At 39.5% G+C, this 14,137-nt stretch overlaps 1 protein-coding gene across 2 annotated transcripts; it reads left to right on the top strand.

Annotated features, from left to right (window-relative positions):
* The first annotated feature begins 1,055 nt into the window (after positions 1-1,055).
* Positions 1,056-14,016, top strand: zgc:152816 (uncharacterized protein LOC777712 homolog). Of its 2 annotated transcripts, none has more exons than XM_053485300.1 (20): positions 1,056-1,187; positions 2,279-2,928; positions 5,134-5,192; positions 6,343-6,434; positions 6,668-6,711; positions 6,814-6,930; positions 7,289-7,414; positions 7,987-8,148; positions 8,304-8,425; positions 8,784-9,300; positions 9,651-9,747; positions 9,854-9,870; positions 10,003-10,143; positions 10,338-10,466; positions 10,563-10,691; positions 10,903-11,033; positions 12,040-12,142; positions 12,272-12,398; positions 13,438-13,559; positions 13,643-14,016. In XM_053485300.1, exons 2-20 carry the CDS (start codon positions 2,320-2,322, stop codon positions 13,712-13,714), a joined length of 2,916 nt encoding a protein of 971 aa, XP_053341275.1. In that variant the 5' UTR covers positions 1,056-1,187; positions 2,279-2,319; the 3' UTR covers positions 13,715-14,016. The 2 variants fall into 2 exon arrangements, with proteins under 2 accessions (XP_053341275.1, XP_053341274.1); XM_053485299.1 differs by lacking the exon at positions 1,056-1,187 and adding an exon at positions 1,677-1,914.
* The last annotated feature ends 121 nt before the right edge of the window (positions 14,017-14,137 follow it).

Genomic DNA, 14,137 nt, shown 5'->3' with positions numbered 1-14,137 from the left:
TTCCCCATCCTTGCTTCCAATCTCTGTTATTAATAGCTAATAAGCATACAATAGGAGTAGGACATTTGTGGCTCACTGGTAGGTTTCGTGCCTGCCCATGCCATGTTCACTTCGTAGCCAATGCCCAAACCCCAGCTCCTGGGTGCTGTGCCGGTCTAAAGCCCAGATAAAATGGTAAAGTTACATCAGGGAGGGGATCCTGTGCCAACCTTGTTTAACAGGTTGGAAGTTCTGCTGTGGCGACCCCCTGGCGGGACTACCAACGAGCATATAGTAAAAGAACTAGTAATAATATTGCAAGTAATTAAATACTAAACTAAAATATTAACTGTATCAGGTGTACAGATTGCACGTCATGAGGTGTTCGTGTTAATGAAAAGACTGGTAATAATAATAATAAAAAAATTTTTTTTACAGTGGAACCACAGCATACTCATTCAAAATTTTCACCTTAAGAACTTAAATTTTGCAAACAATGTGCCTTGGTATACAAATCTTTCGGCATATGTGTGAATGAACCGATTCGAACCATATACCAGCCAAGTCTCAAGTACTTCTGGGAGCTGTTCAAACTTGTTTGCGTCAGTGGAAAGCCAAGCGAAGTGACTTTATGTGTATTTTTGTGTTTTTTTTTGTGCAAGATTTAGTGAAAACATAGCATTATGGGTCCCAAAAATGTTAGTAAGAAAAAAGAGCCACTTTCAGTTTCTTTTTTAAAGCAGCCAGTGCCAAGAGGTATCATATATTAAGGCTAAAACCTGTAAAACTCAGAGCATTTTTGCTGTTTGGCAGTTTTTTTAAATAAGGTTCTACATTTTTGCGACATCATTTCCATATTCCGGTTCTCGACGAATGGTAATACTGGTAACATTTCTGGGTGGCTGGAACGGATCAGCTGCATTTACATTATTTCTTATGGGAAAATGAGTTTCGATATATGACATTTCACCTTAAGAATTCGCCTCTGTATTATTATTATTATTATTATTATTATTATTTGATATCGATATCGACAGCGGTGCTCTATCGCCGGTACCGGTACCTCAGTGCGGATCAGCGCAGCCCTGAGAGAGACAGTCCGGCCCACTGTGCACAAAAACATGGCGGAGTGACGATTTCAGCTGCGTGGATACTAACAGAGTCCATTCGTGCATCGAAAAACCAAAGGATTCATTAAATTCAATTAGGTATTTATGCTCAGATTTTTAAAAATTATGCACTTCTGACGCTTGCACGAGCGCGGCTAGTTCACTGTTTACACTCTGGCCATAATGGCAGTGCTTAGCTTAGCCAGCTAGCGTTGATTAGCCTAGCCTAGCATAGCTTAGATAACGTTAGCTATACTAATAACTCCGCATAACGCAGTCTGTTATAAAATATTTAGGAGACATTCATGATCGTTTTTTTAATCGTGGTGTTTATTCCGTGCAGAACTAAAAAAACGAACATTTCGTCATGGTGTTATTTTTTTCATAATTGCAAGGCTGATATGTAAAACAATGTATGTCCGTATCCCAAACGGAATGCTTACCCCTACACAAGAACACTACATAGTGCTCAACGAACTCCGTCCTGATCCCTACCTAGGGGACTAGGTGATCAACAGGAAGCGGTTTGGGTCACGCTGGCTCGCGTGCTGTTTTTCTTTTTGTATAATCTACTCTAGCTAATGCTAGCTATTCGGTCTCGCTTAAAATAATGGAAGTTTTAAAACAATTTATGAATGTGTTTAATATCGCTTAATTTCACTTTTCGCTAATGAACGAGATTGTGAATTGATGTAACGCGGAAGCAGTCATAACTAATGTTTAGGTTCAAGATTAGCAGCTAGTCAGTGTGTTAGCGCTACCGTTAGCTAGCTGCTGAAAACTTGAAGATATTTAAAGCGTTTAACGACAAAGTGCGAAAATTGTGGTTAGTTTTGACAGTCTTCAGTATTCAGTGAAAATTTATGCATATAAATCCACCATGTATCTTAATTAACTGTTACAGTACAGTACTGTTGTTTTATTGTTGTTGTTTATATTCAAACCTCAGTTACAGCAAACTAGAAGTTGTTTTTTTTATTTGTATGACATAAATATACACCTTGTTTAATGCTGAATTATTAGTTAAGAAGACTTACATTATAAATGACTATTATTCATTTATTTAGTTTATCTTTAAACATTTTGTAATACGTTTTTGTCTATGATCATAATTCAAAATATAGATATAAAATGTTTTGTATTGTATACTTATTAATATTTGTTTTTTGTTTGGTTCTTTGTCACTGCAGACTAACAACCGTGAGAGGATTTACGCTCCACTGATTTAAACATGGAGTCTTCGGACAACGCGGGCGATGAGACGCCCATGAGTGCCCAGAACGTGTACTCGGCTCTGGGTCTGAGCCCAGAGGACGTCGAGGCTTTGGCTCAAATCCCAGAGAACGAGATCAGCGTGGAAACATTACCTTATCTCATCATGCAACTCAAAGCCAAGCGGGCAGAAAAGGCTGCCGCTGCTACTGCCACCACCGCCGCCGCCACCACCGCCGCCGCTGCTGCTGCCACCGTCGCCACTATTCCTGCTGCTGCTGCCGCTACAGACACGGATTCTAGCGACAAACCAGAGGCGGAGTCTAAACAGGCAGATGAAGATACAGAAACGACAGAAAAAAAGATGGAGAAAGGTGAAAGCCCGCCATCTTCGAGTGCGTCACGTCAGGAGTCCAGCCAGGAACATGAGCAACCCGGGAAGGGGGACAGCCACAAGAAGAGTGAACGAGCAAGTTCAGGAGGACGGAGGGACTCCAAATCGAGGAAGTCATCCCGAGAGAGACAGAGCAGCGACGGTGCAACCGCAGAGGAAAATGAGTACGATGACAAGCCGACAGTTTTCCCGCACATCTGTACGCTCTGCAAGACAGAGAGCAATGGCTCCAAGGTAACATACACTGGGTTTACACTTTTCACCGCGTTTATGACTTTTACAGTAGACGACAGTCTGACAAACGTGTTGCTTAGAGGTGGTAACATCAAACCGGAAAACGCGTAAAAATATCATTTGGTAGTGAGTTCAGTTCAGCGCTCTGAAAGTGCCAAGTGGTGATGTGTCAGACGGATCTCAAAGTATGAACTAAATTACTGGGACGCTCATTTAAAATGCACCAATAGGAGAACGGCGTCGGACTTGTGCGAACTTTATGTAAGTTATCTGGTAATTTAGTTTGAAAGCAGCCTTAGACCGGAATAGAGACTCTAGTGGTCGAACAGGTGAATTGCAACTAAACAGGAAACATTTCAAAATATATATATATAAAAAAAAAAATAATAATCTCTCAAACCTGCCTACTGATTCGAGTCACAACTTCCTTGAAGAGTCCATGCTAATGGCAGCGTTCAGTCAGCTGACTGATAGTGTTAATATTTTGTGATATATATATATTTTTTAAGTTATGGTTAAATGGCCAAGAAGAATGTGATCTTCCTGTGTTTTTTTATTATTATTATTAATTAATTAATTTTTTAATGTCTCTGGACATGAAAGTGTGGTTGTATTCACTTGGGGGAGTTTATAATAATTAAGCCATCCACTAGGTGCGGGAACCACCAGGGACCAGCCGATACTATATTATCACGTTTCCCAGGTGCTGATTATGATTCTGTTATCAGTAACGTGATTTTATGAATATCATGATGCCGTGTAGATTTCGAATTTGTTATATTTCTCAACAAGTATAACAAATATTTTATTTGTACCACACAAGAGGCAGTGCCACCTGCCAATGTGTAAATAGTTTATAGAGCACCACCTGTAGGATGAAAAAGGAACTGCAATGTTTAACCACCACTAATGCAAAAATATATAAATGTACAATTAATTAAAAAAAATCTGATTTTTGGGTCACGGTGATGCAGGAATTGTCACACAAAAAAATAATTTATGTGAATCGATCCCCCCCCATCTCTACCACCTATTCTGGTGTGTGTCAGTGTATGTAACATTGAACAGTTGCACCCCGTGCAATATACATATATATATTTTTTTTTAAAGCTATAATTGTTGGGTCTCAACCTGCCCTCTTCAGTGAACTGAGATGGTTCACAAATTGTTCACCAGAAATGTAAAGCAAAAAAAAAAAAACCCCAGGAAGATTTCACAGCAGGGTGAGAGAGAGAGAGAGAGAGAGATGTCCACATCATGCTGTTTGTTTTTTTTGTAAAGTTTAGTTTGAGTGTAACTTCATGGAAGCAGAGCTGAGATTTCACACGTGACCTTACCGTGAGGACCGGTGTGAGAATGTTTGCAGAACACCCTCTGTACTGTATGAGTGTGTACCCCAAGTTTAAAGTGGGATTAAAGCGTTGTGCTTTTGTAGGAAAATAATCAACAGCTAAGGAGTGTAATGGTGCGGAGTCACGTTGATCATTCTGAAGCTGTATTTTATTTATTTATTTATTTTTGTGAATATGTTGTTATACACACAACGCTGTTTATTGTCTTACATTACAGCTGTCCACTTTAATAGGAACACCTGCTTGTTCGTGCAGTTATTTTAATCAGCCAATTGCAACGCATAAGATCATGCACGTCCAGGTGCCATCGTGGCGTGGTTGTTGGTTTGAGTATTTGACTTGAACTGCTGAGGAACTCCTGGGAATCCCTTCTCTCACCAGGGTCTTCTGTTTCTCTGTTATACTGTTGAAGTTAACAGTAAAAAAAAAAAAAAGCAATAAGTATAAACTTTTAGTGAAGATATCAGGGAACTCCGATCTAGAGCCTAACGTCTGACTGACCCTGCAGGAACAACCTAACATAAACGAGGACTCATGTTTGCATGATCCGCACAAGTCCCTGCGCAGAGCTGTTACCATGGAAACCATAGCATAGTCATATACAGTGATATGAGCACAATATAGAAGGTTAAGCACCATCTTCTGACCGGTTAGAGTCCGTATCTGAGCAGCGTAGCAGTGTAGAACACGCAGCCGAGTGCAGACAGGAAGCTGTGAGTGACCGAAGACTGTCGGGTGGATAATTTTTACACGTCACTGCTCATCACTTTAATGCTTTTATTATCAATCAGAGCTTCTCTTCCAGTGATGGTGACTTCTGTATGTGTGTGTGTTTTGTTTGTTCATTATTCAGGCATGGCAGAGTCACATCCGGGGCTTCCGGCACACCAAAGCACGTAGAGAGCAGATGCTGTAAGTGTGTCCGAGCTGCTGAGCGACACTGAGCTCCATCACATTCAGTTTGGTGAACACAGCATGAGGAGAAACTCTTTATTATTTATAAACCACGATTGTTTGCTAGCAGCTATCAAGAAATCAGGCCTTTGGATTTTTATGTTTTATTTTATGGCTTATAGTATAATCTGTGGTTTGGTCAGCACTAACAGTTAAAAAAAAAATCATAAGCTTACAAGTGCATTTAATTTTAGTAAACATAAAAAAAAATCTATTTTAAATAATTTATGAATTATTTTAATATTATGGTTATTTTTAATTTACATTTACATTTGGGCATTTTGGCAGACGCTCTTATCCAGAGCGACTTACATTTTTTTTCTCTCATTACACATCTGAGCAGTTGAGGGTTAAGGGCCGCGCTCAAGGGCCCAACAGTGGCAACTTGGTGGTTGTGGGTTTTGAACCTGGAATCTTTCGAACCGTAGTCCAATGCCTTAACCACTGAGCTACCCCTGGCCCGCGTAATTAAATACGCCAAAATAACTTTCAAGCAATAAAAACTTTCAGTGAAAAATATTAAAATAAAAAAAGTAATGTTTTCAGTCACATTTCAGTTAGATTTGTCAGTTTTTTTATTTGTCTCTCTTTCAGTCTCTTTTTCCGTCTGTCTGTCTGTCCATCTTCCCCTTTAAGTTAAGAAAATGTTAATGTATTTTTTTTTTTTAAAAGTATGATTTCACTTATGGTCAACTTATTGCAGTTACATTTCTGTCTGTCTGTCTGTGTCCGGCTGTCTGTCTATTTGTGTGTCTGATTGAGTTCGTTCGTCAGTCTGTGTCCATTTATCTGTCTCTGTCTATCTGTCATTTTTTGCTAAAAATCTTTAGTGAAACCAAGTAAAATTTAAGTTCTTTTTTTAAAGATTTAAAAGTGATATGATTTCCGTCATGTTCATTTTATCCCATTTTGTTTCTGTCGATATAATGACAGCATAAAAATCCCCCACTCGTTTTCGCACCTGTATAGAACGAGAGAGAATATTTTCGTGCCTTCAGTAATGGTTTCATATACAGGACAGTGTAGGGTCGCTAGTCAGTTTGCTGTCTCAGCTTACACACCAGTGTGTGTGTAATAAATTTTCCACCATGCCGTGTTGTTCCTGCAGGTCCAGCTCAACTGACGACTCTCACTCGTCTCGTCGAGGTTCTCGCTCGTCCCTGCCAAGTAAACGCTCCTACAGTTCAGAACGGAGCTCAGGTACGACATCAATCTCTAATAAAAATATAAATTACTCTGAACCTGAAGCCGATACCAGTCCCTTACACTTTTACCTCCATTTCCAGTTTTCCTTTCCTTTTTCTATGTACATTATGGTATTCATTTTCTCTAATTTGTAAACGAGTATTTAGTGTGTGTTGTCTTCTTGTCTTTCTCTGACTAAGGTTTTTTTTTTAACATCATGCTAATTCACATATTTTGTATGTATTTAGGAGACCTATCTTCACCCTCGGAACGTTTTTATCACCCTCCTAAGGTACATGAGGATGTAGTAATATACATCATAAGAATAAATCATGATTGCTGTATATTTTTACTGATGATGCTAATGCGCTCACTTTCTTTTGATGAATTTCAGCCCTTCACAAAAGTGGTGGTGGCCAAATATCCGATGGGCAGCATGGCCGTGGCGGACATGTTGGAGCTGGGAAAACCATTTGGAACCATAGTTAAGCATCTCATCTTCCCTTTTAAGGTAATAACACAAAAAGGAATCATTATAGATGTTAAAAAAAATATATATATATATATCAATAGTTAATAGTTAAACAGCCGATAGGGATTAAGGTCAGGTTTTTTTTATTCGGTGGTTTAATAACTGCTGGTTTAAAACATTTGGGTATGTGGCCAGTACTAATGGAGGAACTGATGATTTTTACAAGATCTTGAGTTTCATCTGGTATTATCTATAAGAAGAAATGTGTATGTATGGGATTTGGTCTACAAGTTGACGATTTTGTAGAGGGAATTAGTCAAATTAATTATAACCACTGATCTGGTCTTATATTCTCACTTACAGGTTTGGTATTAATATATTTTTTCTTGCATTTAAGGGATTTTTGGAGTTCAGCTCTCATACAGAAGCAAAGGACATGGTCGCTCACTATCAGACTAAACCCGCCTTCATTAAGGGTCAGCGCATCATTCTGTGTTTATCCCCAACCGTCGAGGTCATTCATGTACGTACATTATAAACAAACACAATGCCATGGGTTTGAGACACTCCCTACTCGGGTAATACAGAAAAGTTTAGATTTTTGATCACTTCAAACTCGCATAAAACGCTAAAATGTCATTTTTATTCAGTAGTTTGTTTGTGTTTAATCACCAGGGATTGTTAGACGATAAGGATTTTGTTTGCGCTATAAAGTTCGATTTTTTTTGACAAATAAAGCCACTTATACATTTATTGAATTATGATTTTTATAATCAATTATTTCTATTGTCAATAAATATTTTTTTTGTATAAGTAAGATGTCTTGATACTACTGTAAACTGTGATGTTTAAAAAAAAAATACTGCAAGCATTTTACATCATAAGACAAAATTACAGACATTAACATGGCAAAAAGTAAAGATATATTAGTTCATCTTTACTTAATTAGTAGATTTGTTGAATGATTTAAATAGTACATAATAAATCCCAAAAGAATAAAATATCTGCCTACAGCTTGAACAGATGTTAATTTGCTGTGCTGATATTTGTGTGTGTGTGTGTGTGTGTGTGTGTGTGTGTACTGATGCATAACAGCCTCCAGAGGCGTACGAGCCATCGTCGAAGCGCTCGAAGCCGTCCTCCCAGTCTGTTGTGTGTTTTTCGCGTCTGCCTCCAGGGAAGGAGACGGAGGACAAGGTGCTGGAACTCGCAGGTTTATTCGGTGATGTGCGCTATTCAAAATTCACTGAAGACAAGGTACAGTGTGTGGACACTTCACTTCACAATGTTGAAATTTGAATTAAATATATTGTCTTTTTTCCCTCTGCTTTATTTATTTATTTATTTATTTATTTATTTTGTGTTTTATGGGGTTTTCTCGTAACCTGTTCCTTTTGGTCTGTGCGTGTTAGGGTTTGATAGAGATGGCGGATTGGCATGATGCGGACATAATGGTAAAGTACTATCACTTCAACCCACTGAGGATTCAAGACAGGAGCATCAAAGTGTCCATTTCATCTCGAACCAACCTCCGGTAGGAGTCACACTGATGTCTGTAACCTTAACCACATTTGTATTATATATATTTTTTATTATTCTATTATTGTCTAATGGTCAAGGGAATCCTTTCACGTCCTTTTTATTTACATAGCAGGGTCAGATTATAAATAAAAAATGCAAACCAACCTCTTCTTGCAGGAGATATCAAGTATTCTGAGGCATTATTTAGGCTAATACTAAGTGTATGCTATCTCAATGTGCAAGCACGGCGCCACCTTGTGGGAATGTTCTGCGATAACACAAGGAATGGCTTATAACCTGAAAACGGAATGTTCACTGCAGCATTACTCTGCGTTTTTAGAAATTATGATCATTGTTTGTGTCAATTTCAGAGACAGCAGCCCCGAGCGTTCTTCCAGCAAAAAGTCAGACTCCAGCAAGAGCCGCAGCAGCAGACAGAGAAGCGAGTCGTCCTCCTCCAAGAGTGCGTCCCACTCCAGCAGCAAAGACAAGGAGAAGACTGAGGACAAGAAGGAGGGAGAGAAAAAACAGGAGAAGGAGGGAGAGACAAAAGAAGAGAAGGAGAAAGTGGGTGAGAAAAAAGAGGAGAAGGAGGCGGAGAAGAAGGAGGGCGAGGAGACCAAGATGAAGGAGGAAGAGGCGAGGAACGAGGAAGGTGTTCAGGAGGGGGAGGAGGAAGAGCATAGCCTGGTAGACAAAGGTGGGGCGGAGGTTGAAGCCATGGAAACAGAAGAAGTACAGGCGAAGGGTGAGGAGGTGGAGAAGGAAGGAGCGGATGAGGCTGATGCTAAGGAGGAGGAGGAGAGGAAAGAAGAAGAGGATCAAGTTCAGGAGGAGAAAGACGAGAGACACTCAGAGCGAGGATCGGAGGAGGAAGCTGAGGAACAGGTATGTTTAAAATGTTTGTTGCCGTGGTCTGTGTTTCTTGTAATGAATAGGGGTGTGGCCTCAGGGGTTCTTGTTATGAAGAGAGCGAGGCCTCTGGGTTTCTCGTCGGAAAGGGGTGTGTGTGTGGCCCCCTGGGGTTTCGCCATGAAGGAGGGCGTAGCCCTTGAGTTTCTCATTATGGAGGAGTTGCGGCTTATGTTCGTCTCGGTCCAATTAATGAAGGCAGTGTGTTCTTCACATATCACTATATGACATAAATACCATGGCCTTAAAGCTTCTTCTCGTCACATTTTAATGTATTGTGGGAAAAAAAAATCCATATAAACCTGTGTTTGTTCTCTGCTCTGCAGGATGACCTGGAGGACATGGACTTCCCAGAGAATATGGATGATTTTGTCACCCTGGACGAGCTGGACGAGCTGGACAACACAGCTGGAGACTCAATAGGTAGAAACTGCAGTAATGTGGCTTTGGAGTGTGTGTGCATGTGTGTGTGTTTCTAATAGTTTTTGTTGTATTATTATTTATTGTTTCGTTTTTTTCCTCCTGCTAGATTCCTCTGAACCTCAGGTCAGTATTAAAAGTCTTTTACTCAGAAAACCTTTTTTTATTTTTACTTCCATAATTAAATGCTTAAAAATGTAATGAGAAGAGTGTTAATCTATTTAAGTGTAATTTCCTCTTTTGTATGTGTGCATGAAGAGGGGTAAAGTGGTTGTTGTGAGACCCATCAGGAACGAATTTAAAGAATCCCGTAAGAAATACATGAAAGAAGCTCTGTTCAAGATGGCCGCCCCGTTTGGTGAAGTCGTCAACTTCGCCATCTCCTACTACAGACATGAGGTGTGTGTGTGTTTATCATATAACTTTAACCTCCAAACATAAAAGCACAATATAACCCTTCAGAAGTGTGATCTACTGGCATTAGTACAGTACCGTTAATCTGAGGTGATGTCACACATCCTTCAGCGTTACAGAATGTGAAATGTTCTCTGCTCCCGACTGCCCCTTGTTTGATCTCTCCGTTCGCTCTTCAGGCGCTGATTGAACTGGAATCGGTGGAGAAGGCTCGTGAGATGGTCGATTTCTATAAAAGCAGAAAGCGGTCGAGGCTGTGCGGGAGACCAGTGTCCGTGACGCTGTGTATGACCTTCGACACCATCGAGGTGCGCGGATAACGGCTCAGCTCATTGTCATATATTTATTATTTGTATTTGCAGCTTTGTAACTGTGTGTGTGTGTGTGTGTGTGTGTGTGTGTAGGGTCCCAGTGGGAGGACGTTGTTTATCAGCATGCTCCCTTTTTTCAAGTATTCAGACAAGTCTCTTCTCAGACTCGCACGGCCTTTTGGGAAAATCACCGCCTACTGCTTCAACAGGGTGTACGGAACGGTGTGTAACGGACACAAACACACTTCTTTGTTTTTTAATAACACCATGATTAATCTGCAAAAAACAATATAGGGGGAAAAAACTGAGTTATGAAAATAAACATCTGTCCATGTTCATAAAACAGTCTCTAAATTATACATAATGATATATATATATACAGTAACGAAGTAAGAATAACAGTAATGCATGATTCTCTCTCTCACTCACTCAGTGTTACATCCAAATGGAGTCAGTGGAAGCAGCTGACAGAATGATCCAGAAATATTTACCCTGGCCTCTGAAATTGTACGGCACTTCTCTAAAGATCACTAAGTGCAGGAAAGGAGACTCTCTGATTCCCTGGTGAGTTCTTAAATATTGTTTTAAATGTTGATCTGTGTGGTTAATTCTAACCCGTCCTGACTTCCTTAAATCCAAAGTCACTCCACCACCTCCCTGCTCTGGTCTTGACAAGTCTTGATGATTCATTGCAGGTTGTAAGGTGTACTAGGGGTACTCGGTAGGTAAATCGTGTAGGTTTGTAAACGGTTCATGACACCTTGGCACAGATTATATAAGTTACATTTGGTATCATATACCGTTTCATAACTTATAGATAAGGCATTTCTTCATAAAAGTTAATTAAGGCTTGTGATGTCATGTGAGTTAAGCGCCCAGAAACCGTCAAGAATTTCAGTCTGCAAAAAACATTTTACTGTCAAGAGAAAATCCACCACAATGTTCATCATGCAGAACCCAGTTGTCCATCAAACATATTTTATTTGACTTTACTTCTTTTAAGGAACTTGTTTAACTCTGTTGACACTTTTAAAAAAGTTTTTAAACAAGTAAATCCAAATATGGTTTTTAAATTCTTAGAGAATACAAATTTTAAACATCTTATCTAGTTTTTGAATAACAAAAATGCTTCTCGCCAAGAATATAGCCATAGAAGCTGGCATGGCATTAAAAAAAGAAAGAAAAAAATTAATTCAGTCTGTCAGTGCAGGGACGTAGGAAAGGGGGCCTAAGACTGTGCGCAAGTTATGTACACTGTAATATTACCTTATTTCCCTGACAAACTGTTAAATTGTCTTAGATTTTAGAAATAAAGTCTTTTTTTTTTTTGTCTTAAATCTTAAATGTATCTGAATCCAAAGGGAAGTGCACATGACTGCCTTTTTGTTTAGCTTGGGAGTGCTTTATTAAAAAAAAAAAGTCTTAAATGAGGAATTAAGTTTACGGTTTAGTTATTATTTCGTTATAAATGATGTGCTTTTTTTTTTTTATTCATTTAAGAAAAAAGTGTTGAGTGCATTTCATCATGCTGTAGAGTTTTTGTAAGCAAGAGTGTGTTTCTGTCTTTCAGGACTACAGCGGATAAGTTTGAGCTCTGGTACGAGTCGAAGATGGGGGCAAGCTTGGAAGAGAGGAGAGAAAACGGCCAGGCGGTTAAAAACAGCAGTGGAGAGGTACATTCAAAACCATGTGCTACTACGCCTGAATATAAAATGTGTTGGTTTTAAATGAACATATTTAAATACTTATGGCATTGGTGTATAACTTGTAGTGTGTGTGTGTGTGTGTGTGTATATATATAGGACCATCACAGTCCTCTGTCCAGCTCTGAAGGTGTGTGTGGAGATCCTGCAGATGAAGGAGAAGATTCAGAAGAAGAAGAGAAAGATCAGACCCCCCTCGGACCCTACCAACCCGACAACCCTGTGGGTAAGTAAGAGACACTCGGTGGAGGCACATCAGGGTTTGTGTTCATTCAGCTACAGGAGCATTAGTGAGCTCAGGTGCTGATGTCCAGATGTCGAGGAAGCTCCAGTTCATCCCAAAAGTTCAGTCAAGGCTCTGTGCAGGACACTTGATGGACTTGGCTCTGTGCATCTCACAGGGTTGTCATCATGCTCTTAATTCCAGTGAAAGGAAAGTATAAGTATACGAGATAGAAAGACATTCCATAAAATTGTGTGGAGCAGGTTGGGGAACAACCACATACGGTCCCATACGAAATGTACATACCTCTGGCCATATAGTGTGTTTATCAGGGAATATCAAAAAGAATATTATGATTGAAGTAGAGTAATATAACATTGTTAGTGAGTATTCATTAAAAATCATATGTATGTATAAAGCAGTACCATAAATCAGACACTAAGCGTCACTGTTGCGTTCTATATACTACAGTGAAGCAAACCATTCCTGCCGTCTGTCCCTTACAGGACACCGTAGTGTTGATCTTTGTTTCGTGCAGAACACTATTATGTATTTTTTTATTATTATTGTTTACTGTGTACTATTCCAGAAGGTGTTGAAGCCACACACTCCACTATAGATCAGCAAGTGAGAGATGTCATTGTGCCAATGAACAGAGGCTAAAGTTTCAAACACAGTGCAGAACCCCAACCACACGCTACTTCCCACCATCAGAAACCCGCGCAGGGTACGGGGTGGTAGAGGGGCTCCAGCTGGCATAGGGAGAGGGTTTTAGAGGATTTTTAAATATTGATGGGGAAAAAAAAAATTTAGTCACATTTTAAAATATATTTTCTATGAACAAAGTTAGGTAATGCAGTTACTCCAGTGCTGCAGATCATTTTTTTGACATAATCACTTTCGTCACTTTTAAATTCCTGTCACACAAGTATGTCTTCTTTCCTTTAATGCAGTTTATAAATGTCCTGTGATTACCTGATTTATTATCTTTTTTTTTTTTTTGTTTTTTTTTGTTTTTTTTTTTTTTGTTTCTCCTGCTCAGGTATCAGCTACGTCGTCCCCAAGAGTGGTTTCTTCTGCAAGCTCTGTAACGTTTTTTACACAGATGAAAAAAAGGCCAAATCGGAGCACTGCAGCAGCCTGGAACATTACACCATGCTGAAGGTGAGTACCTCCACCTCCTGACCACTCCACCACCCTGAGGAACCTAGGCTTGAGGCTTCATCTTTCATAAATCTGTTTCGCAGAAGAAGCGCGGTGAGGCGACTGAGGAAGAGGAGGAGGAGGAGGAACAGATGGATGGCCAGACAGAAGGATGAACGCATCATCGACCGATGGAGATCAAACACCTGATTTCACTGCATATTTTTTTCTATAAAAAGGAAAAAAAAGAACTAGGGCAACATTCCAACCTTCGTGTTTCAGTCCTTTTTTTTTTGTTACATATACTTTGTTTCGTTTTATTTGACAAACCACAACAGAGAGAGACAAATGCTCATCAGATGATCAGACAACAAAACTAATTGCTTCTTAATTGTTTCAGGTGGTGTGTGTGAGAGCAGATTAGGGGTTCAGTCATCGTAGATTCTTATTGAATAAACAAAAGTCTGTTTGAACAAAAGCTTTTTTTTTTTTTTACTTCTTGTATTCATTTGCTCTTAGAATGTGTTCGTGTATACAATTACTCCCAGAATGGTAGGTGTTACTGTAGTGGCGATGTTTCATTCATTGGTAGCTAGAGT

Source organism: Clarias gariepinus, chromosome 24 (assembly GCF_024256425.1).
Source record: "Clarias gariepinus isolate MV-2021 ecotype Netherlands chromosome 24, CGAR_prim_01v2, whole genome shotgun sequence".
Lineage (NCBI taxonomy): Eukaryota > Metazoa > Chordata > Actinopteri > Siluriformes > Clariidae > Clarias > Clarias gariepinus.
Note: the sequence above shows the minus strand (reverse complement) of the source record. Positions and strands in the feature narration are given on the sequence as shown.